Source organism: Poecilia reticulata, chromosome 5 (assembly GCF_904066995.2).
Source record: "Poecilia reticulata chromosome 5, P_reticulata-male-v2, whole genome shotgun sequence".
NCBI classification, from domain to species: domain Eukaryota; kingdom Metazoa; phylum Chordata; class Actinopteri; order Cyprinodontiformes; family Poeciliidae; genus Poecilia; species Poecilia reticulata.
Window position 1 is genome coordinate 23,299,587 of NC_088834.1, and position 27,258 is coordinate 23,326,844.

At 41.7% G+C, this 27,258-nt stretch overlaps 4 protein-coding genes across 4 annotated transcripts in view; 1 reads left to right on the forward strand and 3 right to left on the reverse strand.

The window, feature by feature from the left end:
- loxl2a (lysyl oxidase-like 2a) overlaps window positions 1–11,688 on the forward strand; it is a 25,210-nt gene extending 13,522 nt beyond the window's left edge. Inside the window, exons 4-14 of the mRNA XM_008409408.3 lie at window positions 93–301; window positions 1,794–2,010; window positions 2,571–2,754; window positions 4,491–4,642; window positions 4,738–4,905; window positions 7,203–7,368; window positions 8,158–8,398; window positions 8,636–8,751; window positions 8,918–9,054; window positions 9,320–9,431; window positions 10,533–11,688. Of these exons, the coding sequence (XP_008407630.1) occupies window positions 93–301; window positions 1,794–2,010; window positions 2,571–2,754; window positions 4,491–4,642; window positions 4,738–4,905; window positions 7,203–7,368; window positions 8,158–8,398; window positions 8,636–8,751; window positions 8,918–9,054; window positions 9,320–9,431; window positions 10,533–10,603 (1,773 nt within the window). The 3' untranslated portion in view covers window positions 10,604–11,688. The remainder of the gene's footprint in view (window positions 1–92; window positions 302–1,793; window positions 2,011–2,570; window positions 2,755–4,490; window positions 4,643–4,737; window positions 4,906–7,202; window positions 7,369–8,157; window positions 8,399–8,635; window positions 8,752–8,917; window positions 9,055–9,319; window positions 9,432–10,532) is intronic.
- On the reverse strand, window positions 10,499–19,671 carry r3hcc1 (R3H domain and coiled-coil containing 1). Its single transcript, XM_008409647.3, has 9 exons — window positions 19,606–19,671; window positions 14,763–14,947; window positions 13,857–13,994; window positions 13,119–13,665; window positions 12,696–12,868; window positions 12,146–12,216; window positions 11,963–12,058; window positions 11,783–11,893; window positions 10,499–10,722 (listed from the first exon to the last, which is right to left on the reverse strand). Exons 1-9 carry the CDS (start codon window positions 19,669–19,671, stop codon window positions 10,712–10,714), a joined length of 1,398 nt encoding a protein of 465 aa, XP_008407869.1. The 3' UTR covers window positions 10,499–10,711.
- On the reverse strand, window positions 18,696–21,821 carry golga7 (golgin A7). Its single transcript, XM_008409409.3, has 5 exons — window positions 21,667–21,821; window positions 20,610–20,732; window positions 20,373–20,525; window positions 20,152–20,253; window positions 18,696–19,735 (listed from the first exon to the last, which is right to left on the reverse strand). The coding sequence occupies exons 1-5, from the start codon at window positions 21,790–21,792 to the stop codon at window positions 19,688–19,690; spliced, it is 552 nt and encodes a 183-aa protein (XP_008407631.3). The 5' UTR covers window positions 21,793–21,821; the 3' UTR covers window positions 18,696–19,687.
- Window positions 21,822–22,177: 356 nt separating this feature from the next.
- On the reverse strand, window positions 22,178–24,917 carry rplp0 (ribosomal protein, large, P0). Its single transcript, XM_008409410.2, has 8 exons — window positions 24,816–24,917; window positions 24,410–24,517; window positions 24,142–24,317; window positions 23,817–23,904; window positions 23,100–23,246; window positions 22,793–22,978; window positions 22,553–22,693; window positions 22,178–22,398 (listed from the first exon to the last, which is right to left on the reverse strand). The coding sequence occupies exons 2-8, from the start codon at window positions 24,461–24,463 to the stop codon at window positions 22,246–22,248; spliced, it is 945 nt and encodes a 314-aa protein (XP_008407632.1). The 5' UTR covers window positions 24,464–24,517; window positions 24,816–24,917; the 3' UTR covers window positions 22,178–22,245.
- Window positions 24,918–27,258: the final 2,341 nt, after the last annotated feature.

A 27,258-nucleotide genomic window follows, 5' to 3' on the forward strand; every position in this document is an offset into this window, starting at 1 on the left:
TTATGTTATCTGTTATTTTTCCATCATGACCAAAGCCGAGCCTCGCTTTGGGTTGCATTTTGTCTAATGACAGCCTTTGCTTCGCTGGCCAGGGCTTGACGGTGCAGGTGGAGGAGGTGAGGATCAGAGCCACGTACTCCCACAGGAAGCGGATCCCCATCACCGAGGGCTTCGTCGAGGTGAAAGACGGAGGCAAATGGAGACAGATCTGCAACGAGGACTGGACTGAGATGAACAGCAGAGTCGTCTGTGGCATGTACGGTTTCCCTGGCGAGAAACCTTTCAACGTGCGACCCTACAAGTGAGTAACGGCTCTGCGGTGGGGGGGGGAGTCGGAGTTTTAATTACGCTAATTTGCTGTAATGAAAGTCTACATGTTGTACGGTTTACTTTGGGTTACGTTAAAAACTGTTCTTTGGAACGAGTAAACACTGTGTACTATATATGTAATGGATTCTTTAAAATTCACACGTTTTTTTGTGTGTTTTTTTTAAAAAAGCAAGCAGTCATTTGCGGGCAGACTTGCATCCTACACATGCTCTTTATGCTAAAAATACAGCAGGTCTGGGATGATGCCTACTCTTTTTTGGGGGGTTGTTTTTCTGTTGGGTTTTGTAAGTTTTAGGTGTGTTTAGCCCAAACCAAACAGATGTTAGGAAACATTACACAATCGGCTTTGTTTACTCCGCCAGTCACTCACGCTTTCGTCCGTTTTCCACTCTCGAGGTGAAACACACTTGGCCCTGCAGATTGTTTCCCCTGTCAGAGGAAGCTTGAGCAGATGAATGATGTTCCTGGATGGGAACAACTGAGTGTACTGCAGCCTTAAAACGTGGTTCTGTTGGGTTTTACGTGTCTTTCTCTGTCTGCTCACATGGGCAACAGATTCAAACACTTTGTGCAAACAAGCAAACGGACAGACAGAGCCTGATTTTTTTTTTTTTTTTTTTCAAAATATTTTTCCAAGCACGTTCAATCAAACGGTGACTCGGCCAGGTCTGCTGCACCTGTTTCTCCATGTGTTAATATTTTTTGACCTTCAGCAGGAATGTCTGAAAAAATCCACCCAGCAGGTCAGCGGAGGGCCCCACAAAAAATATTTAACCTTAAGAAGCATATTAAATTGAAACACTGAGCAGCTATTCTTCTCCTTGGATGAAAACACTTGTTTCAAGTTACGTTTCACCGTTGTGGAGTTTCACGCTTCGGTAGGTGTGAGGCATCAAATTCAGTCCGGCTGCATATGGGGAAAAATAACTATTAAGAAGCTGGTTTTTACAAAATTAGTCCCAATGCACCATCGGATTGAACACATTTCTGTATTCAGATCAGTTTGGAGCTCAACGTCGAAAAGTTTCTTCTGGTTTCAGTAACTGGCTTGATTTTTTTTTCCTCAGATGCAGCTCAAAATCATCTGTTGGGGTTTTTAGTGACCCTTAACTTCTGACTTTCATTCATGTGTGACTTCAGGGGAATATTAACAAATTCTCACAACAAACAATATGCACGAATGAATTGCACGCAGCTAGAAATAAAACCAATTAAATGGCTTTTTAAAGCAGAATGTATCCTTCAACTTTTATATGCATCTCTTAAGTACCGTTGGGAGGCAATGGTGCATTCACAAGTGCCTTAACTGTTGGAAAATCAAGATGGTGATGATGATGACCTCCTTCTCAAACACACCTGAATCGGATGAATGGCTTGTTATCAAGTCTCTGCAGAGTTGTAGCAGGGATGAATCCAAAGTGTCGGGATGGGCACCCACATAGTTTTCGTTGTTTCCTCCTCAGACTGTTGGCGAAGCGCCGCAAGAAGAACTACTGGGGTTTCTCCGTCAACTGCACAGGCAACGAGGCCCACCTGTCAGACTGCAAACTGGGCAAAGAGATCCAGCTCAAAGGCAACAACACATGCAGACGGGGCATGCCTGCCGTGATCAGCTGCATACCTGGACGGGCCTTTGCTCCCAGCGTCAGCGTTGGTTTCAGAAAGGCCTACAGGGTGGAGGTTGGTCACGTTATAAATTATTGGCTGCTGTGTTTATCAGCAAGAAAGTCCTGTGCTGCATCACTGTCTCTCATGCACCACTTGAGAGACAGTGATGCATGATTTTTCAAACGTTTTCCACAAACTCAAATCTGAAAACTGTGGTACGCGTTTGTGTCCAGACGTATTGAGTTATTGCTACGTAGAACTTAGTCAGACTGGATCCAAAGTGTCTAAACATCGATTTTTAAGTCCTGGCAGGAATTTTAAACGGCCTCTGCTAAGTTTTCTCCCAGGACTGCTATGTAATTGGTTTATTTATGTCCATCAATCCTCAGCTCAGCTCTGACCAGCTTCTCTGTTTCTTTTAGATAATCCACCATACTGCTCACTTTTTTATTTGGGGGAAGGGGAGATTAAAAATCACTCTTCATCCTTTTGTAGTTGGTCTGAATTCATCCATCTGCCAAATATTTGCATGTTTTTGCCTCCCCCAACTCCCAGATTGTGGGCAATCATTTAAATGCTCACCATCTGCAACATATCCACAGTCTTGTTTATTTCGTGCGATGTTTCCACAGCAACCCCTGGTGCGCCTGAGAGGCGGGGCTATGATAGGTGAGGGTCGAGTGGAGGTGCTGAAGAACGGAGAGTGGGGAACCGTTTGCGACGATAACTGGGACATCAGAGCAGCCACCGTGGTGTGTCGGGAGCTGGGCTTTGGCAGCGCCAAAGAGGCCCTGACTGGAGGCCGGATGGGTCAAGGTAACCAGGGGTTTATCACCATGCTGCAAAATATCCATGAGCTGATGTTGAAGAAAACACTAACATAATTTAGGAATATATGTATAGTTAAATCTACCCACTGAATTTAAGATGAGCACTTCCAAAGTAATAGTTTATTAAACTTCAAAATCTGTAAGTAGTGAGACTGAAAGGAAACCCCCCCCCACCCACAAAAACATGAATTTCTTCACATTTGAAACACCCTGTTGTACAATTTGTAATTACTAGCACCCCAAACAAAGATGTGTTTATAAGAAATAGTTGTTACAGTTATTGCTGACAAAATTTGAAGCTGTGGAAAAATAATAAAAAATTGACCTCCCTTATTTTCCTCTTTTTTGTTCAAGGTGGTGAGATAAGCTTGGCTCCTCATCCAGCTTTTAACTTTTTAATTCTCACTTTGATTGTAGATACAATCAAGTTCAGACAAGTAGCTACTTTTAGAGCCACTTCCTTCCTTACAAGGATCATTGCACATTTTCATTACTTGAAAGGCTTTCCCATTTTGAAGAGTAGTTTGGAGAAGAGAACATAAATCTCACATTATATTTACACCAGGAAAGCAGGAAGTCTCGGATGTGTAAAAGTTTCCTCACACCCTGATTAGCTTAAAAAAATGTAAATAAATTTGATGTATTTGTACCTATTTTTATTAGCTGCTATGTGTCATTCTATTCTTTGTTCCATTATTTTTCCCCCACTGATTAATCCTGTACTTCCCCACGTTAAATCTAAAGAAAGCGTTGGATTTTTTTTTTTAGAGATTATTCTGCTGAACTGAAAACAAATGTCTTTTTAAAAGGATCTTTACCAGAGACGGAGGAGCTTGTATGTCCAGCTGTGAAAATGCGAGAGGTCAACCTTCACCTCCACCTTATCTTTGGCTGCTGCATCACCACCTGTTTTTGTCTCACCTCAGCCCGTCTAGACTTGAAGTCAGCACATAAACGCAATAGAGAACGTATGGAGCAGCACATCGGTGTTTACACACCGAGCCCATTACTGAATCTGTGAAATGCAATATCCCACAGCTTTATGAAATTCATATGGCTGCAGGAAAAGTTGTATTCCCCTCCCTCTGCCTTTTTCTCAAAGCAAAACAGAGGAGTGCACAAAATGTTCCAGGGAAGAAAACATGTTTTATGAGTTTCAGGAGAGGAATTCTGGGTTGGAGTGCGGACAAGGCTGTTTCAGGGCTTCCTGGGTCAAGCTAACCTCTCGACTTACAACCTTCACCCCACAGACTTGGAAACAGTTTGTCTTCAGAAGCTTTAGCGGAGTACACAAATGTCAGAAAATCCTGTCACTAACGAGACATTGTGACTGATCAGCTGTACAAATCATCCTAATATGGAGACGGCGCCTCCTTTTGCTGAATGTCGGGGTGCAGCCCAGAGAACATCTGGAGAGGGCAATTACAGATGTTTCAGGGGAGGTGGCAGTATTTCTTATGACACTTCAGAGTTTCATTTTTGTCTGTCATAGCTGGGCTGCTTGTTTTCTTTGCAGTGTAATATTATTCATCTACCCTTTTATGGAACATTCTGTCTGAAAAACAAGGGAAGGGTTAGGGCTATCATGTGACAAAAATATCAGATTTAACTTCCTTCGAAAGGAAGTTACAAGTGCTGAAAGATTGAATATATATATATATGTTTTTTGTCATTTACTGAGTAGAGTCCTGACTTTCCCGTGCGCTCGCTGTATCCCTGCAGGAGTGGGCGCTGTCCACATGAACGAGGTGCAATGCTCTGGCTTTGAAAAGTCTCTGACCGAGTGTTACTTCAACCAGGACTCCATCGGCTGCAGCCATGAGGAAGATGCCGCGGTCAGGTGCAACGTTCCTGCGATGGGCTTCCACAGCCGAGTGAGTTTTGACTCCACGTGATTGGTGCTTTTTTTAAGAAAATGCGCCGCTCTGCCTTTTGAACGACATGTGAACGTAACCGTCTCTCTGCCCAGCTCCGGCTGAGCGGCGGCCGTAACCCCTACGAGGGTCGTGTGGAGGTCCTGGCGGAGAGAAACGGCTCTCTGGTGTGGGGCTCGGTGTGCAGCGACAGCTGGGGAACCATGGAGGCGGTGGTGGTGTGCAGGCAGCTGGGGCTGGGCTTCGCCAGCCATGCTTTCCAGGTGACTTCTTTAACTCTGGTTTCTCCTCCAAACGCAAAGCTTCTCGGGTAACCTACTTGTGTTTTTCTCTGAATACGATGTCCAGTCCATCCTCCACCAACAACAGAGAAATCTGTTCTCCCTCCCAGGGCTGCAAGAAAATGACATAATTCTTTTCTTGCAGCTTCTTGATACATTATTTATGCAGAACATTTTTTTTTCCCCCCCAAGTGCGGTCGAAAACAAATGCTAAAAGTGGTTACTACACTAAGAAATGCCGCAGAGACACATGAGGACTTCCTAGGAGTTCTGCAGCTCTTATGAAGTACAACAGGTCCTGGCCAGAAATAACTGTTTTCTCTCCTTTTTCCTTCTCCTTCAGTAGAAAAGTGTGTGCAGGCTTCGGTTTATTATCTAAAGCTGTAGTTTCTGATCCTGGCCTTCTAAATCCACTGACCTTTGTGTTTTGGACATTTCCCTGCACACCTGCAGACGTCGGGAGTGTGGAAGAAGAGAAACACCTAAAACATGCAGGGCAGTGAGTCGAGAGGACCAGGACTGAAAACAGCTCTAAAGTGAATTCTGCCCGTCAGAACAGACCTGAAAACATTGACAATTTTGTAATTTTGACATTAATATCATTGTTGGGGATTCTCAGTTTTTCCAGATGTGTGTCCTATACGGTCCCATTTGCTCTCTGCCATTTCCACAATGTTTTTGTGAGGAGGTATTCTTCTACTTGTCTTAGAAACACAGCCAGGATCTTGTTAAAAAAAAAAAAAAAAAAAAAAAAGAAAAAAGAGCCTCCAATTTGGAAGAAAAGGATCAAATAACATGAGATGCACGTGATCAGTTTCCATAATGTAATGCTAATGACACAGATTTACCTCACTGCAGTTCTGGAGGTAGGAGATGATGATGGGTTACAGCCACAAAAGAAATGGATGAGATTACATCAGCCTCCCGGCGCTTCCCAGTTTAAGCCTGTTTGGTGTGACTGTGTACGACATTAGCTCTCCGTCTCTAATTAGCTTTAGCTTTACTTATCCCAAGGGGGCAAAAATAAAGATGCCACTTGCTTAGAAAAACATCAAAACCAGGTTGTAAGTAGAGAAGGTTTGTTAATAGAGGTAACCCTGTGGCAGATTTAAGAGTGCAACCTCTTAGCAAGACTTTAGAGAAAACTGCAAGCAGATCTTTGAAGTGTAAAGGAGCCTCCAATTAAAAAAGACAAAACAAACAAAAACACATGGAAACACTGGAGCAGCATCACACTTCTGTCCTGATTGGTTCCTTTTTATGTCAAAAGGTGAGAGGACACCGAGCAAAACACCCAGATGATTTGCTCTGTATATGAACCTACTTTATAGATGTTGGAAATTTATGGCTTCACATGATCCAAATCTGGAAGGTATGCGAGCGAATTACAGGGAGGAGTGTTGATAACTGCAGCTTTACGAGCGGAGCCTTGACTTGATCCGGCGAACGCTCTACATCGACGAGAGCATCTCTGTGCCAACTTAAAATTTCAGGCCATACATAATCCACATCCAGATAATTATCCCAACTTAAAGTTCTCGTCTGTGTGGTTTTTTACTGCAGAGCAGGTCCTCTTAAGACCCACTAGACTCTAGTTCCCGTGTTGCTCCGGTGGTTCTCCAGGCGGACCCGACCACCAGGTGGAACATGTGACACCGATCTTAAATCTACACTTCTGCATATCTGCTCTTGTCCTCAGCCCACCAGCAAATATATGCATCACCCCTCCCACCCCCAGGCCAGCTTCCTTTGTATCCTCCATTTTCATGGTCGTTGGTGGAAAGTCTGACTTTTTCCCTTGCACAGGCTTTCCATAAGGTCTGCAAAATTGTGCAACAAAGCTGAGTCAGGGCTGAGGAGAACATCTGCACAGCTCCTTACTTTCTGTAGGCGGGGAGGGGCTGTGGGGGAGGGGCATAAATTATTTGATTGGACTAATGCCAGTTAGATAATCGCTTTATATAGTATCTATATCATCGTATCCAAAACAACCCCACACATCTCATGGTAATCAGTTTGGTTGCCAGGAACAAAACTTGATCGGCTTATGCCTGGATTTAAACAGTTAGCAGAGGACACCATTCTTTTTTTTAATGTAACTATTTGCATACTTAACCAGTACGAACCGATCAAATGGCTACATTTGTACAAGCTCACTTTTCTTGAAGCTGAAAAGTCAAAATATTTTTTATGCCTACGCTTAGGAAAGCGCATCTTTTTTTTTTTTTAATCTTGATTGTTTAGTTTTATGGCGCGTTATTTCTGATTGAAATTCTCAGGAGACGTGGTACTGGGAGGGAGATTCGTCGGCCAGCTCTGTGCTGATGAGCGGCGTGAGATGTTCGGGAACGGAGCTGACTCTGGATCAGTGTCTGCATCACGGCAAACACGTCAGCTGCCCGAAAGGAGGCGGACGCTTCGCTGCTGGAGTGTCCTGCACTCAGAGTAAGAGACGGAACAAAAGCACCACGTTCATGTTTCATTTACTAAATATATACTTTCTGAAATTAGTTCAGAGTATACGTTTCATATTTATGTTAATACCTTAGGATAAAATATAAACATGTGCCTAAAAGCAGGAAAATGGTATTATTAGTTGATTGTCACATTACAACCTCAATGAATTTGATTGAGACTTTGTGATAGAGTAGTGCAAGATTTTCATTAAAATATTTTGGCGCTCATCTCCCTTCAGTCTTCTGATCCTGTTGAAAATGACAGATATATTTTCAAAGACTTTCTCTAACCAATCTGACTGGGCTTGATCTAGTTTGCAAAGGAGAATGGCCAAACATTTCAATCTTCAGATGTGCAAAGGTGGAAGAGACTTAACCCCCCCAAAAAAACTGCAACTGTAATTGACTCACAAGTTTGTAGGGTCAGCTTTTGCTGCAGAGGGTGGAATACAAATTAAAAACATGTAAGAATGCATGCCACACTTTCTAGATTTTTACTTGGACAATACTTCTGAACCATATGTATTTGTCCCTTCATGTAAAGAGGTGCTTCCTGTTGGTTTATTGTATTGAAATTGCCAATAATTAAAGTTTGATTCCAATGTGACAAAATGAGAAAAAGTTCAATATTTTTGAAAGTGTCTGTATGTAGAAAAAAAACCGTTTAGTTGCCGTTTAAAAATTTCAAAGTTATTGTGATGGAGGAGAGTAGAAAAAAAAACAAAAAAAACCGACCTTGAATCTGTGGACTCTGCTCATGCTGCTGTCGTCCTCCCAGCGGCCCCAGACCTGGTCCTCAGTGCTCAGGTGGTGGAGCAGACGACGTACCTGGAGGACCGGCCCATGTACTCTCTGCAGTGCGCCCACGAGGAGCGCTGTCTGTCCAGCACCGCCGACAAAGCCGACCCAAGCTCCTACCGCCGGCTGCTCCGCTTCTCCTCCCAGATCCAGAACAACGGCCTGTCGGACTTCAGGCCGCGGGCGTCGCCTCAGTCCTGGGTCTGGCACGAGTGTCACAGGTGAGACCTCACCTGTGAGACGCCGTGCAGCTGTACTTCTGCCCTTGTTACAGCTACTCGGAGACTCTGATTTAGTTTTACCATTACTACGAATCGTAAACGTACATCAGCTAACTTGTTGGGCAAAACTAGTAAGATCTTAACAGATTGTCGAACGATTCAAATGATTTAGTAAAGCTCCTAGATGTGCCTGTTTTCAGGGTGTCTAAACGCTCCCCGTTTCCCTGTGTAATCCAGACATTACCACAGTATGGAAGTTTTCACCCACTATGACCTGCTGAGTCTGAACGGGACTAAAGTAGCAGAGGGACATAAAGCCAGCTTCTGTCTGGAGGACACCCACTGTGATGAAGGTAGACTTTCCGTTTTATAATTTAGAGATTCTGGATGTTCTTTTAACACTGAAACTACCTTTAAGAAATACTCTACCATCGTGCTGTTTGATCTTCGTGATTAAAATGAGCATTATTTTAACCGATTCATCTGACACAAACTGTAAACATCTGCTCTGACATTTAGGCATACAGAAAAGGTACGAATGTGCCAACTTTGGCTCTCAGGGCATCACGGTCGGCTGCTGGGACACATACAGACACGACATCGACTGCCAGTGGATCGACATCACAGACGTGAAGCCGGGAGATTACTTCTTGCAGGTACAACATCTGCTCTGTTGGTCTCACCTTATAAAATATTCAACTTCTGGTGGAAAAGTCGGTCTCAGATCAGCCTGCTGTCTCCTATAGACCAGACAGACCCTCTTTCTGCACATTTACCTTTTTTTTCCTCCGTTCACCATCTAAAATGGTACACAACTCAGCAAAGGCTCTTAAGGAACACTAAACATTATCTGGTCGACTATCACAGTTAAACCTCTTTTGAGACCAACACTATTATCTCTGACACTGTTCTTTCTTTCAGGTCGTGATAAACCCAAACTACGAGGTTGCAGAATCCGATTTCACCAACAATATTATGAAGTGCCGCACTCGCTACGACGGACACCGGATATGGACCTACAACTGTCATATAGGTGAGGACAACTTTTCCTCCAAGACTGTCTGGACTGTGGTATCAGTCACAAAATATTACATGTTTATACAAATCCAGCGCTTTGTTCTCACATTTCCTTTATGTAAAACACATTATATCCAGTGTCGATGTTTTCATGAGATCATGCAGTACTGTAGCAATTCAGTGAATGGCAGTGAAGCTGAATGATGGAAATAGTGCAGAAATATACAATCAAACAAACTAAGTGATTTATAATCTCTGAATAGAAGCTGGAGTTTATTATTATTATTATTATTGTTAAATACAAAATTCAATACTTTGTCAGGCATCGATTGAACATTCCTTTAAAGATTCAAAGATTATGAAAACGGTAACAAGGTGACATAAAAACAGAAGGCCAAAAGTCCCGCAATCAAATTATGATGTCACTTATTTAATAAATTGTGGCACTTTTGGTCCTCATAACCGTAGCACAGTTAGGAATAACCTTGGCTCAAACTACAATTAGTAAACTGTAAATTGGGGAAAAAATAATAAATATTACATACAGAATACCTTGTAATTTGCCCATATTAAATCTTTGTTAAAGACTATGAACAGTTTTAACAAAAAAAAAAACACCAAACATCAGTAAATGTAGAATATTTCTTTAAATCCTGAAAATTACTTTGTGAACAAGTCTTTGATATGTTAAAAAATATAGAAAAAAACAACAACTTATCACTCACACTGTGCAACCAGTTCTCGTTCACCAGGACAACAAAAAGAAAAAAAGGTAAATCTTAAATATTGCCAACTGAACATATTTCAGGTCAAACCAACATGCAATAGAGTTTAATTTTAAATATTTTGAGACTTTGGACCCATCTGAAATGACCAAAATATCCGTTTCCTGCTTGTTGAGATATTTGCCTTATTAGTGTTGTAGAAAGTGAACAATATTTACCACAAGTTGGGTTCAGTTACAGAAATCTGAGGCTCTTTAGAGCTACTGATTGGAGACGGGTCTGTCAAGTCCGGCTGTAGAAACAACAAAAAAAGAAGAAGAAAAAGTTGGATCAAAAACTTGCCTTTTTGTTTTTGGGGTGAATTTCTTACATTTTTATTTCTGTCTTCACAGGTGGCACATTAAGTTCAGACGTAGAGGACACGTTTCCCGGGTTGCTGACGAACCAGCTTTCACACAGGTAGACCAGAGAAGGGCGCATCACAAGGACGGCACTAGGAAATCTTCTGACAACCACTAGAGGGAGCTGTGTGACGCCGCATCCTTGGAGCAGTGCTGGATCATCGTTGTGCTCAGGGTTCAGCTGGTACAATAAATAACGGCTCCATAGGAAAACGAGCTGCTTGTTCAGTAAATGCATTTACCCCCCATTCAGTACAGAACTGTGTGTTTTAGAGTCTCTCGCTGTTCTTGAAAGTGTCATTTTGACTTGGTGCTCATGATGCAATGAGAATTAAAGCCACGTAACTTATTAAACCAAGTGTGGCGACGAGTGCATTGGAAACCAAAGCTTTATAATGTGTGGAGTGCATCAAACCGAAAGTCAGACACCATGTTCCTTAATGCAAGTAGAGACTGAATTTGTATTGTCATAATCTTACACTGTACATTTATCCCAAGCAGCTGTGATGAGAAGCAGCTGCATAAATTAAAACTTAAGAGTCCAGACATTCCCTCCACACACAAAAAGAAATGTTGTAATTTATCATAGAGGGACGAGCCAAAGCCTCTGGAAAGGAAGCTCCTGTCAAGACGGGAAAACTCCTGTTGTCAGGATTGGATTTAATTAGCTAAACATTGTGACAAATTGTATCCACTTCTAAATGACAGGAAAATAAAAGTCAAAATTTATATATTTTTTTTTTCCTCTGGAAGTGCCGTGTTCAACACAAGCCAAGGTTGTCTGGAATTAGTTTCAGCAGCAATTTCCAACGTCTGTGAGGGATTTTTCCTTCATAAATTAAACCGGAACAAAAGAGAAATGGAGAAGGAGTCGCTTGTTTTCACCAAACGCTCGTCTCCGATCTGTGCCTGTTTTCTAAATGTCTTGTTGAACTATCTCCATCAGGGACTTTGGTGCCTTTGTGAAATTACTGTAATGGCCACACTTGTATGTGAAAATGCCTCTCAATGAATTTGTAAATGTTTGAATGTAGAACTGTAAGAATCCTTCATTTTACAAGGATCCTTTCAGTTGCCAATTGTTTTAATATATTGAAGTGGAGGTGGAAATGCATAACGGTTTTAAATAAAAACATGTTGAAAGCAACGTGTGTCAGTCGTGTGTGTGTGTGTGTGTGTGTGTGTGTGCGTGCGTGTGTGTGTGTGTGTGTGTGTGTGCGTGCATGTACATTTTTGCTCACCTTCATATCTGTACAGTCTGCCTCGTCCCGGTATGCCTAAAGCTCTGGTCACCATCCGTTTGGCCACTGCGCAGTTTGTCCTGGGTCGCTCCTTCACCGGCTGGAGAAATTCTTGGAGGACACAAATCATTTAATTCAACTATTGAGATTTCACCAAAACTGTAGCTCAAAGCATCCTACCTGCCCTTCTGACTGCCTTGCCCTGGGCTTTTTTACTCCCCTCAGAGAGGGCTCGAGTCTTCAGCAGCGGGTGGCAGATGGAGAGGGCATGGTGCGCTGCAATCAAGACAACCACCACCGACCTCAGTCACCATCAGTTCAAACACATTATCACGTTTAGTGTACAGTGGAAAAAGCTCTGACCTGCCGCCTTGCAGGAGAAAACACCCAGAGCGTGTGTGTTGTCCACCCACTTGATCTTCATTCCGCCGTCACTGAGACGCGATGGGAGGAGAAAGAGAGAGAGAGGGAGGAAGTTAATAAACAGCTATATCCATCTGTGGGATACAATACAGACTGCACAGTGCGAGTTTCTACTATTGGCTGAGACTAATCAGGATCCTTAGACAGACAAATTACACGCTAAAAAGTCCTTTGTGATACAAATATTGCACACTGATATCGCAATCATGACAAATGTGTGATATACTGCATCACTAATTTGAACACATTTTAGAAAATGTCTATTTGAGAGTTCAGACCTCTTGATCCAAAACGCAAACTTCAATCTGTTTTATGCGACAGCCCAACAACGCAAAGTAGTGCATAGTTGTGGAAAAGTAAAAGTGCATAGTTGTCAAAACTCTCATCAAGAAGGAAGGGAAAACAGCACTGAAAATTTATTTTTTTAGCCCTCCAGTCAGCAATTATTTATATGCGGAGTACTATCTGGATCATAACTTAATAATCTCACCTGTATTCTGTGAAAGCATCCAGGAGGTCGTCAGTCTTGAAAACAGATGGAAAGTCATAAATCTCAATGACATGGCTGAAGTCATCCGAGTTAAGAAACACGTTCTCATAGATTGCGTAGTCATTGTGAACAAGCTCAACAGAGACGCCTGTCTCTTTAAGATGTATCTTAATCTGAAAAAGAAGAAGAAAAAAAAACAGCAGAAAGCACATCATGATTAGATAACTACTCAGGTTCCCATGCTGCTGGAAGACTTAGGCTTTTAAAAAATCTTTAGCATTTGCCGACATGTTTCTTCTGGCTGAAAGTACTATTAATGTTCTGGAGTCCCGGCTTAGGTCTTACAGAGAATCTGTGGGGGGAGCTAAAAATGATAAAAAAAACATTTAGAAAAAACCCTCTAAAATAAGACCTACAACCTACCTGTTCAGTTACATCGTCTGTATCTGTGCTTGTATCCTCAGCCTGAACATCGTTGAGGTTTTCTCCCTCTGCTTCCTCCAACCTCATCTCTGCGAACGACAGAGACTGGTCCCAGACGACAGTCTCGCTTTCATCCAGCCCTCGCGCCGACTTTTGAGTCTGTTCCTGGGAACAAAGCTGTGAGCCGCTCTCAGGCACACCAGTTACACCGTCAGCGGCACAGGCTTCCTGTGCAGAGGAGGCCGAGCAAACTTTTTGTTCTGTGGCCTTGGGGCAAGAACAAGACTCTGAAGGAGAGCCTCTGCAACACTGAGCAGAACTTTTTGTGTCTTCGTCTGCAGCCGAGCCCTGCGAATCCTGCAGAGACAGCCTCTTCCGAACGGCTCGTGGCAGGTACAGGGGCTGGTCCGGCCTTTTAGGTATTCGGCTATGTGACGGGGCCGAAGGCTTCGCCTTGACGTCGGGTTCCTTCACCGCCCTGCTGCCACGGGGCTCTTCAGAAAGGCAGCTGCTGGTCTCTACATCACTGTCTTCCTCTGACTCAGCCCTACAGAAAAACAAACGTCTTCAGTTGGGTTACCCTGATTTTCTTTCAACAACCAGTCTCAATTTTCACACATCAAAAAGCGACAAAAAGACACAGACAAGCTGCCTGGCGTTGTTTATTGATAATATGAACCACCTTTATCTTCACTACTAATCGCAGAGGCATATATTTAAAAAAGGAAAGACGTTTACCTGAGCTCAGAAGGGCAGACCACCACCCTCCGGCACCAGCTCTCCCCTACAGAGAAGGTGGTGAGATCTGGTATGTCTTCTATTGTCCTGTGAATCAAGTATCGCAGTCTGCTGGGTAATGGCGGGAACAGAAGCACGCTGCACACACACACACACAAAGGGCAGACGGAAAAAAGATGTCAGCTTCTAAAGTAATACAAAAGTGGATCTCTAAGTGTTATAAGAATGGATGTCATACACAAGAAGGTACATCAAAAACCTACTAAAGACATCTCACTATGTAAATTCTGTGTTATGAGTGCTTTCCAAACAATTCAAATGAGCAGAAGTAAATCAGTGGATAAAGGCTCGTGCATTTCGAAATGCTGACATTTTCACAGAGGAATTGATAAGAAAGCCAGGAACTTCAATCTTCTGATTGAGTCAGGAACAGGAAAAAAAACAGAAACCGAGCAGTTATCAGGTAAAAAAGCCAGAGTAAACAGTACTCTTGGTTTTCTACACCTTGGGGAACCCCTGTATTAATCATTTGAAACATTTTTTCTCACTTTTACATATATAACGATTCTCTGGCAACATAGAGCAACATTTTGTTACTCCATAAGCCTAAAGATTTTGTTGAAGTTTAAATGTTTTATTTTTTTTTACTATTATTATTATTATTATATGGTCAGATTTTCTGATAAAAGCAATCAAAGTAGTAACCATCTGGATTTCAGTTTAGTTTCTTAACAGCGCCCTCTTTGGGTCACAATGTCGGATGTTCAGCAGTATACAGTTGTCTGGGGAATCTGAAGCGACACATAATTGTGCAAGTTGTGTAAACAGAACTGATGCCATAATATGCGAGCGTTGAAGCCGCTTCGAGCTTATTTAGTTGTAGAGGAGGCAAGCTATACTACTTACTTTTTAAGGCTTCTTTTCTGTTGGTATGTTTCCAGATCATCCAAAACATGATGCAAAAACTGATTTTCTTGCTTTGGGAGATAAATGCCATCGTAACAAGGAAACGCCAGGGTGAACCAAGAGAAACGAAGACTATTTGTTGAATTTTTATTGGTCTGAACAGTCGTAATTAACGTACCATTGGTCTAACTAGCTAAAATATCACAACTGTTTTAAGTCTGCATTCGACAATTGAATGCAGATTTCAACCGTCGATCTCAACCGTCAAATTTGTTAAAAACTATAGCACCAATTGCGCTAATTAACGTCAAGCAGGACAGAAAAATTAGTTTTGTCGTTGCGTTTATAGTTTTAAGTACACATTTAAAACTAGAGAGTTAGCATACTTTGGATAACGGTCCTGAATGAATAATAGCTTAGCGAAAGTTTATTTTAACTTACGGTTAACCAATGTTAAAAGAACAGAAATAGCATGTTTTAATGACCCGCTACCATATTAACCCGAATAAGACATGTTTGCTTTTATCCACTTCCTCCTTCTTGCTGTCGGAGCAACGACATATCCGACATGTTTCTTTCAAAATAAAAGCAACGTCAAAAACCAAAAACTTATCAAAAATAAGTTCACGTCGAACCTTCTCATAAACTACAAATTTGAAAACACAACAGGTGTGTTACTTTAAATAATAATGAAATAAAAACGTTCACTTATTTCAGTACTTCAACTCAAAATGTGAATCTTAAATACTGTATATGTTACACGCACCAGGACTGGTATAACAGACGCTGATTTTCCTGTAAAGAGGGTAGAACAAGCGGGAGTGATTAGGCAGAAACAAATCTGTGCTTCACAAATCCTCTTGGAATCTGTTCTGATTTATTAAACATTTCCAAACAGCACCATATCTGATCTTTCCTCAAAAATAATCCATTGTGTCCATGTTATTGTCTTTATTCTACAATATACTTTTTTCTGTAATAAACAGCTTCATTAGATCCTTTAATGCATAGGTACAGCTTATGTCACACACTTAAGTCTCAAACTAACCCCCATTTGTTACGCCGTATGCTACTGCATAAACAATATACAATGTATTTGTATTTTTTTTCTCTGTACAACAATATGTTCACAGAAAGACAGAATACAGCTAACAGGTTCGACTCATGTAACATAAAAACGATCTAATCAACATAACCAGGGGTGAAAGTAGGCGGGTGCGGTCGGGTACTGCGCACCCCTAAGATTTAGCGGGGATACGCAGTACCTGCAAGAAAGGGGAGCTGCTGTATGATGTAAAAAAAATCAATGGGTTCACTGTGCAGCCGTGAGTTCACCCACTAATCAGCCGTGACTGATTATTTTTTCAAGAACAATCCTAAAATAGGCGCTTCCTAAAGTGAGTTTTATTCCCATTTCATATTGTTTCTGAACTGTTCGAGCTTTGCTAGAGCAGGGGGGCAATAGAAGGTTTTAAGTCGATCTCGGCGGTTGGTGACAAACTGAACGACGCTGAGAGCAGCACGTCCTCCTCTGGCTCGCTTAAAACCAGTGGCGCAAAAAGTGGGTATGCAGGGTATGCAATGCATAGGGGCGCACCACCAGAGGGGGCGCCAAAACCCCGTCTGGAGGGGGCGGCGCGCCGATGATGCTTTCCTACATACTTCAGCGCGCCTTACGCTCCTTCACCTCTCGCACATAACGAGGTAAAAGTAGCAAGTTTTACCCTTCACGTATCATTACCTCGGGGGGCGATCTATGTTTTCGCATCCACCTGAATAATGTGTAGTTGCGCAACTGCTTAAAACGTTCGTAACTTTATTACAAAAACAACACTAAACGTTTTCATATTAATGACCCAACAGCAATAATAATCTCAGTGATTATTGTTTCAACAAGGTGTTGCGCAATTCTGTGCGTTTCGGTTCCATTACCAAAATAACTAGCAGAGCAGGAGTTTAAAATTAACTAATCAACCACCGCTGTGTTCATGAGAGGTTTATTAATGATCACAAAATAAATATCAAGTCTGAAAACCTAATGTCGTAACGGACTGAATATTATGTTTTTAATGTAGTCCCTGCTCGGCTCGTGGCGGTTGCCATGGCAACGGGTGTGCTTCACCCCTGGTAAAAGGGTTATTTTACCTTGGTCTGTAATTTACCATTACATGCGTCTTTGCCTTGGCGCTTTACAGCCGTTGTAATTTCGGAACATCCAATAAACGACAAACTTGGACTAATTGTCTCGTTCATCTGTGTCATCCACACAAACATCAAACACGGCAAATATGTTTCATTAAGTATTTAACAAACAAATTACTTCTACCGCGATAATTACGTGAAATTAAATTAATTGTCTAGTTTAAAAAAAATTGTTTGGTGCTCTCTGGCATCTTGCTTTGAGCTCAGAGTCTGAGAGGCTTTTCCTTAATCAAACTATTTTTTTTGCCTCTTATTTTGTGGAAATATTGAGGTTGAGATTTTCTCCAAAATGATAACCTTTTTCAACTTTTATAGCTCCTCTTTTGAAAATGAGGCTCTAACATTCACAAATGACATTGAAATAAAATCCAGTCCAACATCTGGTTTGAGGCGATTCCTCTGGAACCTGTTGGAGGAAAAATATCCCAACTTCAGAAGATGAGCTTTTAACCTAACAGAGCTCTGTGGTTCCTCCTGTCAGTATGAGAATCAGGGTGAGGAGGCACCATGTTAGGAAGAGAAGTGGAAGCTGCAGGATCTTCAGAACAAACAGGTCATGATTATCCTTCTGTATGGACACAGGATCAATATAACCAGTTTAAAAGTTAAAATGAATGGTTATATGTCAGACATGGAAACCTGGGATGCACTCCATGCCATGATGTTCAGAATTTAGGTCTCATGGCATCTCAACGTGTCAACATTGCCAGACAATAGGCTGAGGGAAATATAGCTCCATTTTGTAGCAATTCAAGAGCTACAAAAAAAAAAGCTTAGCAAAAGCTTTTTTGTTAAGCTTTTATCGCTTAGCAAAAAAATTAAACGGCATAAACGGCATTCCAAAGCACACAAAGAAGCAGTTATATATACTTTTGTCATAGTACCCCCAAGAATTTAAAACTACTTTCACTCCTGAACATAACCATATTATTTTCCAACAACTTCCAGAACAGTTTCATTTTATAGCTGATAACTGACGATATATTAATGAATCTGTACAGAAGAACAAATCGTAACAGTTCCTGTACAGTAGCTTTATACCTCAGGTAATTAGAACTGCGGTCGCTCTTTTTCCTCACGGGCGCCCGTTAGTTCAGTTGCGATGACACCAGTAAATTAAACATAAAATGACTCTATAGAAACGACTTTAACGACACTAAAAAGGTTCTTCAGAGCTATTTTGAGAAAGAAAAAAAAAACATTATACCCCCTACTAACCTGTAAACAGGATAGAACAAGTAGGAGTGATGAGGCAGAAGCAAATCTGTGCTTCACAAATCATCCTAGAATCTGTTCTGAAGCGGTTATCAGTTGCAGACTCTGGAGCAATTACAAGCTCACACTGCCTCCTACTGGTAACGTTCTGATACTGCAATAAAATTAGTTGCAATAGATGCTAACTTTCGATATTTGAAAAATACATTAAAACATATCAATTAATTCTATAGCAAATTAGAGAAATAAAATAATAATCACATAACAAAACCATCACTTTTTCTGTATGTATGCCTTATCTACATTATACTCACAGCTACATTTCAAGGCTAATTTTGACATAACAAAAACCAATTCCATTTGATGAAAATTAGAATATTATGACATTACACAGTTGACTTTATGCAGCATTTTCATTGTGCAAGAAATTGAATTTTGTGGTTCCACTAATGCCATTAAAGTGCACTTCCATATATTTTCAAAGTCAAATCTAAAATAAAACCCCTACACAAGATCATCATTTCAGGTAACTACAATTTATTTAAATAAAACATGACGAGTATGGACAATTGTGAAAGTATACTACAAACAAAATCTAAACAATCTGCTGTAGAGCTTTCCAACTGTCTATGATTTCTAATGCTAACAGATATTGTGATGGTACATATGATGTATGCTGAAGCTGAATATATCGCTAATATGCTGTCACGGAAATGAGTTCTCAAAATGTATTGGGGTTATTTAGAGGACAACTTAGTAAACATGCTCCATCTTCAAAACCAGAAACATCTCAAATGTACAACTTCTAAAAACCCCCACCCCCTTGCACATAATTTAAAATATGGGTTCTGCAGAAGTCACAGCCCTCATACTGTTAATATTAACCATCCATAACCGCTGTGATTGCAAACTGGGCCAAAACTTTACAACACATTAACCGTCTTTACATTTTCAAAACAATACCTCAAATCTCTTGTAATGAATGTGGAGATGATGGCAATGAACACAATGGCACATTCTATAAAGTCTGCTCAACATTTTAGACGTCTTGATTAGAAAAAGACAAGAAAAGGCATGTACAAACATACACAAAGGCAAACAGGAGAGTATTTATAAATTACAGGAAGAAAAGATCACATTAAAAGTACACGTATTTCGGGAAGGGAGGTCTGGATATACACTGTGAAGCAGATCGGGAGTCACCAGCCTGTACATTGAAATAAGACATAGAGCAAAAACATGCTCCAGAATAGAAAAACACTGATGACAGAGTACATTTCTGTGTTTCAGCACAGTCCTGATGATTGTTCAGCAGCCATTATTAAGTTATAGGATCATACGTTTTTCAATAGGTTTATGATTCATCTTTCGCAGGAAGTATGCGGTCTCACAATTTCAACTGCGCATAACAGCGGAAAAAACACACGTTGGACCCTCGGGATGTGAAGGTGACTCGATCGGAAAGGCTACAGCGGTCACCGGACGTCGTCATGTGGGCAAAAATCGTTTTATCTTCCAGATCCAACGCTTCTGTCTTCAAAGATGGTGATTTCCACCTGAAAAACGGGACAGTTAAGGAACGCAACATTGGAGTCTTAAACGCATATCTAACATAATAAAAAAATAGATGAAAAAAATATTAATTGAATGATACTGGATTGTCTTCCGAAATATTTACGCTATTTTTTAAAATTTTTTTTTACATAAACTGCTTACACTGATGAGTTTATGTGGCATGTAATAAAACAGGGGTTTATAATTCTGACAGCTTGGGAGATATCTTTATAAATTAAAAAAAAATTGTTTCTCAGCGCAAAGAAAAACATTTTCTTCATATACTTGATTTTATGTTGGAAAGATGAAGAAGTATTACTCTTTCGCTTAAGCTTAGTGTAAGTAAAATTTCTTTAACAATAGGTTTTCTCAGTCAAAGAACACAGGTGTTGAGTAAAATAAGCCAGGTCAAGGATACGACTCTGAGGCCTCTCTCTATGGGGTCAGTCAGCAGTAAGCCTCTCGGAGCATAAATCTTCTCATTCTGGTCCTTTATGTATCTGGCAATCTTCTTTAACACCTGTAGACAGAAAAAACAACGCAGTTCAGAACGACGACGTGCTGCGACGAGATCAATTTCTCCACAAAGGAAGCTGCGAGAAGCAATTTAGGTCAGAATCCCAGCAAAAGCAGTTCTACCTTTTCATAGTGCGTCTCCATACACAGGAAGATGGTGTAGGCAGTCAGACAAGCCAAGAAGCCCTCCAGGTAAGACTTTCCTCCAATCTTCTCTGCCTCCGCATACAGGTTGTTCAGAGTCTGCATGGTCTCCTCGAACTGCTGCTTATCCATCTGGAAACGCAACAGTAGTTTACATCCACTGTACTGAAAATAAAGCACTGTAACCATAAAAAATAAATAGCATCCATTACATACTCTAGACTCCAGCTCAGAGGGAAACTTGGTCTGGAACTTGCATATTGTTCCTGAGCTGTAGTCTCTCTGGACGAAGACCTTGGAGGAAACAGCCGGCTGCTGGAGGTCCTGTAAGCTGTGGGTCTGGACACATTTGAATCCAGTTAGCACTGATTTTGGGTGGGAGCCAGCGAGTGCCCTGATCTGTTCGTTAATGCTGTACAAAAAACATCTTAGACCAGCGTTTTTCATCTTAGTATTTGGGTGCACGTAGCTGCTTTTGAGTAAAATGAGAACAAAGTAAAATGAGAACCAAAAGACTTGTCAGGAAAAGACTAATTATTTGTATTATGCACACACTTCTGGTTTTAATATGTTATTTTGTCTGGGAAAATCTTTGAAGGGTTCATTTACGCTGGCAGACCCAATTTCTACTTTTGTATTTTGAATTGCGGTTGCCAGGAGCACATTCAAGACGGTAATATTTCATCCATTCATTGAAATGCCTCGTTAAAATGAAGACTACCTACTTTCAACCTAAATCTGCCACAGACATGAATATTTTGCGTGTGTTTTAATATCATGAATATTCTCTTGTTTTATGTTTAGTTGGATCTTCTGCTGTGGAAGTTAAAACAGCGTTTCTCTGGACAGCCCAAGCCGACAGGAAAACGTAATATTTACATACAGAACCACCCCTGTTCAGAATGAACAGGCACTAGGCCCCAACTAGACCAGACCGGTAACTTTTTTGGTTACGCCACTGGCCAAGACAAAAGTGTTGACGTTAGGACGTTAACTCTGTAAATAAGTCACTATGCCACATACAATTCTCCAGTCATCGTAAATTCACGAGAATTATTTGTTCAAACTGAAACCAGAAAAATGTTTCTTACGTATGAAATGGTTGTTAGCTAAAAACAGGTTAGCTTACATTTCTATTGGCTATCCAAACACCTCTCAAAATGACAAAAATATTCATATTTACCCCCTACAATGATTCAGTTACCATCTGAAACCGTGTTCATGAACATCTCAGCGCAAAGCTTTTAAATTCGGATAAACCGCAAAGATTTACCTCAGCCATAGCCGACGCCTGTCCTGCAGCTCCAGCGCATCTGTATCCAAGTACTTCCGGCTTGATATTTTCAAAGTAAACGTTCAGATGAAGGCTTTTAATCATAGACCTAGTAATCTTAATCATAATCTTATGTCTATGGTTTCAATTTCACCTTTGGAGATAGTGTTCGGTATAAAAAAAACGGCGCCCAATATAGTTTCCCAGTCACTTGCTGCTCAGTTTATTTTTAAGGTAGATTTTCCCCAACTAATTTTCTTCAATTAAAAACTCAAGTTTAAGCTAAAATCTGTCCTTTAGAAATATTATGAAATCTGACACACCCAAAAAGGAAGTGCATTTTTATAAGCCAGACGTCAGCACCAAGTTTCTTTTTCTTTTTTAAATGGCCGATCATGGCAGCATCCACTCTAATAAAAATAAGTCAGTAACAAAGCCCCTTAGGGCATCAGGTACATTATAACTCTGCTCATGTTTAAATGGTTTTAATAAGAAATAAAAAATGCACAGGTTATTTTAATAAACTTTATTGAATCATGTTCTTTTTGATTCCAACAGGTTCTGTTCGCTGTATTTGCTTTAGTCGAACAGCCCAAAGCCCATGTCATCATCTGATTCCTCAGACTCTTCCTTAACCTCCTCCTTTGCAGCTGGAGCTGCAGCAGTTTCTGCAACAGCTGCAGGTGCTGCAACAGCAGCAAAAGCAGTTGGATCAGCCAGGTAAGCTTTGACCTGTGAGATGGGGACAAAAAAAACCAACAGTGTTACTTTTCACTTACAAATCTTGGAAAATCAATTTTAACAATTGCTGTGATCTTTTTGTAGGTTTGACATTGCTGCACTAAAACCTGTCCTGTGATAATACAGCAAGGACTCTGCACCGCACCTTTTCTGCCAGGGGGAAGGAATAATCCGTTTCCACAGCAACAGCCAAGACTCTCTTGTAGCCATTGATGACCGAGTGGGGGACAGAAGCCAAAGTGGGGTAGCCAATCTCCAGACACACACTGGCAATGTTCCTCACACCCTACAGGATTCAGAAATTCATCAGTAAACTCAGCAGTTCAGGAGATATTTCCTCAAACAGCAGAGCTTTGTTGAAACGTATTCGGATTAGGTTTCTCACCTCCAAGAACCTGGTGTGCAGGGATGCCTCTGTGATGTCGAGCACCTCAGGACTGTAAACACTGCCGTTGTCATACACTTGCTGGATAATCAGCCCAAAGGAGAAGGGCGAGATGTTCAACATGTTGAGCAGTGTGGCTTCGCTGGCACCAACCTTGTCGCCAGTCTTGATCAGGCCGACGTCACTCTTAGGGGAGAAAAAAAAAAAAAAAGACGTTACCAAATGTAGCCAACTAAAGTTTACAGCAAAACACAAGTGGATGTCCATGTCAAACATCCCACGACTTTATATCAGTTTCCATATTCACCAAGATTTCAATGGTTCCTCTAGAGATTTTGGTGGTGATGCCCAGAGCCTGGAAGAAAGAGGTCTTCTCTGGACCCAGTCCAGTATTCTGGGCTGGCACTGTTACATCACAGGGGGCGATGGCTCCAGCACGGGCAGCTGCAGGCACCTGGAGCACAACACAAGGACCTTGTATCACTTCCCAATGCCTTTTAAAATTCAACTTTTAACCACTTGGTTGACAAAAGATCAGAGAGTTACGAGTGTCTGAAACCTTACGTCCCTGTCAGTCAACGAAAAAAAATGACAGACAGGGATAGCGAGGAAACATTTTGACTTTCTGCAGGGGGAACGACAATACAGTACTGACCAGGCTGCATTGTAACTTATCCTGCACATTAATGGGGTTGCAATAAGAATGCAAAAATGCTAAAGAAATCATTTGCAAAGTAAATAAGATAGATTGACCAAAGGCTGGTCAAACAGATGGAAGAATGGCTACATTGGCATCTCATGTTGTGCTGCTTGTCCGTGGATAGTTTCACAAATTGGTGGATCAAAACAAATCTATTTAAGCCAATTTTCCTACACTGCAACTCCTTTATCTACATGTAGCCAGATTCCTTAGGGACATTGAATGCACTCAAACAACATGCAACCATAGCAGTGTGGCACATACATATAGATAGTTCCAGTTTGCTTAAGGAGCAGTGCGTGATTGACAGGTAAGAGCTTTTACCTTATTAGCCAGCAGCAAGTCCCGGACCTCAGTCAGATCCTCCTTGGTGAAGACAAATCCCACATTGCCTTTAATGTGGGGCAGGAGCCTGTCAAATTAAATCCAATCGCATTTTACATACATGCAAGGTAATAAATACAATTGCACAGAGCAGACAAAAACGGCTTAGTGTCTGAGACCTTGCGTCCCTGGCAGTCGGGGTAGTAGACAGACAGGGATAGCTGGAGACAAGTTACTTTTAGCAGGGGGAACGACAATACAGCACTGGAGCAGCTGTACAGTAGTTGTCCTGCTAGATCAGAACAGAATCCTTTAAGTCACTCACTTCTCCAAAGCAGGGTTGTTCTCCAGGTGACCACGGATGGCTTTGCGCATCATGGTATTTTTACCCATGAGCACAACGGCTTTTCCGCGCAGAGACAGGCGGATGGTCTGCATCTGCTTGGAGCCCACGTTGTCTGCCCCCACGATGAAGCATCTTGGGTAATCATCCAAGAGTTGCTGCAACAAACCACTGCATGTCAAGACACGGCTCATTACAAGGGAGATGTTTTAAGGAGATGAAAGCAGCGCGTGTATCAAATTCTACTTACGATAATTTTCAGAAAGTAGTTGGACTTCCACGTGGCCCTGTCTTCCCTGGGCATCTTGAATGTGCTTCCAGGGATCGCTTAGCAGCTGATTTAAAGACAAGGTGTAATCTGTAAATAAGAAACACGTCGAAATGAAAATGTTCTAAGAGAACAAGACAAAAATACATGAGCCGATCAGAAGCTGGAGGACATGCGGTCCACAGCTAACATTAGCCGGCTAATCGAAGGCTAGCAACAGCCTGAAAGGCCTCGGTAACTAAAAACGCTTTTACAACCAATGCAGGATTAATAAATATATTCAGATAGGGGGAGAACATGTTTATACACTCAATATGACTATTTTACAACATACAACTCGCCTTGGCATCATTTTATTTCAGCTTGAAGAGAGTCACTATCAACTCACCGAACGTTAGGGTCGCGTGAAAGAAAGAGGAAATACGTGGGTCGACCTACGGTTATATTTGACAGAAGTGACCAATCAGAGCAAAGAAAAGGGACAGGAAGGAGAAAGAAGATATGTGATTGGTCTCATTTCGTGGCACAAAATGTACGTCATCACTGAGTGGCAAATTAACCATAATAAAAACAATATAAATTTCTTAATAATTATTTTTGAGAAATAATTTTTTTGTATTTAGTAATAGAAGTTTGTTTTAGTACAAAGAGTTGCGAGACAAAAAATAGTGACCTCAGCAAATAAAAAAAGACATAAAACATATTGTGAGTGTGGTTTAATTGCTTTACCCCTGAAAATATATCAAATCTCAGAATTTTATTTACTTTCAGTTATAATGACCAAATAGCAATTATTTTACGTGTTCTGTTCACAACCCAGTGTTATAGAGCAGGCTGTGTGATAAAATATCACCCAGGACCAATGTTCTGTTGAAAATACATACGTAAAATAGAAATTACAAATAGATGTCAAAACGCTGGTAAAACCATCCATTGAGTAAAAAACAGCTATCAACCCTCACTACCTACAATTCTTTGAAGAATTCGAATTAATTTGAGTTACAACAAATTGAGATCCCCATGGGATCAATAAAGTATTTTTGAATTAGAATTTGAAAACGGACAGACTAAGATGAATTAATAATAATCGTAATAAGGCTAACGATCATTTTATTATAGACATATTTTAGACTTCTTACAAGTCTGTAACAATAATAATATGACCTTAAACGCCACTCACAACATGGCGCCAGGGTTGACGTGGTGACGATTCCTGATGCTGCTGACCATTCATTGGCTCACTTTCATACCAATCGTCTGACACGGCTCATGGTACTTCCATGTCAACATCGAGCAACTAGCGTGGTGCCAGAAGTGAGTTATACTTTTATTTCTATCCGTAAGCTAGCTGAATTATCCCTCACCTGGACACAAGGATGGAACGACCTCCTCCGCACCTTCCGGCTGAGGTCTGGACCCATGTTTTCGGCTATCTATCAGTGTCAGACAAACTAAGCATCCGGGCTTGCTGCAAGTACTTCAGGAAACTCATCGACCACTGGTCTCTTTGGAGAGGCTGGACTGCTGTCCTTACTTTTAAAAGTGGCTCCTACACCAAGCGGTTCTGGAACTCTCTGCGTCGTAGGAAAGTCACCAGCATGGTGGTGAGGAGCCCCAGAGCCAAGGACTGGAGGCAGCTCTCCTCGGAACTTCCCCATCTCTCTTCGCTGGTTCTGGAGCAAAGCGTCATGGAGAACCTGGGCTTCGGTGAAGACTTCCCACACCTGGAGCGCCTGGCTATAAGAAACAGCGACGTGGTGATAGACGCACACAAGCGGACTCACCTGGAGCAGCTCACTCAGCTCAGTCTGTGTGATGTAACGTTCCCCATTAAATCCAGCTTCCTTCCTTTTATTTCCCACCTCAGAAATCTCACATCTCTGACCTGCCATAACTCTGGCACCTCAGTGGAGCCGATCTGGATCATGGAAACCATACTTTCTTATCTGCCTAACCTCAAGGACCTCTCCTTGTCGTCAAAGCGTGCCTGCATCTACGTGCCAAAGAGACCACTGAATGAAAGAATCTCCTCCTTGTCTACTCTGGAACTCATCCAGTACTCTGATCACTTTTTCCCAGTGAACACAATGAAGAAGGTGCCTCACCTGAACAGCCTTTCAGTTTTCTCTGGAAATGATCATCAACGGATGATGCCGTCGGCAAGTTCTCACCTTGTGTTTCTCCTGAACAAATGGCTGGAAGACCTCCCCAAGCTGACCAAGCTGGCCGTCACCAGAGGCCCACCTGTTAAGACGTACATCACGTCCATCCCAGCCACCGTGACCAGCCTGGCGCTGTGCAGCTCTGTGTTGTCTTCAGAAGACATGATCGCCATATCGGCGCAGCTGCCGAATCTCCTCCATCTTCACATAGACCCGAGGCATTCACATCTGAGGGTGAACATCGCTCAGATCCCAGTGCTGTTTCCAAAGCTCAGGAGCCTCAAGCTCCGCCAAGCGAGTGTACCTGAGAAAGACTTCCTGCATCTCCACCGGCTTCAGCACCTGGAACACCTGGAGATCCTGGACGGCGCGCAGAGTCCTTCGCATCTTGGTGACGAGCTTCAGGCTCTGACAAAAAACAGACTTCATGTCGGCTCTTCTCCTCGCCACAGTGACCCAATGTTGTGCGCGTGTATTCATCAAGTGTACTGAACCATTTGACCGATCCCACTGCAGTGATGTAGAATATGTGGCCTTCATCTGAGTACCTTGGTATTGTCAGACTGTTGACATGGTCACCTGTAAAAATTCTTCAGACCAAACTCGTGGTTTTATTCAAAATGTAACTGTTTGCCTTTGTGCCACTGTATTGCCATGCATACTGGTAAA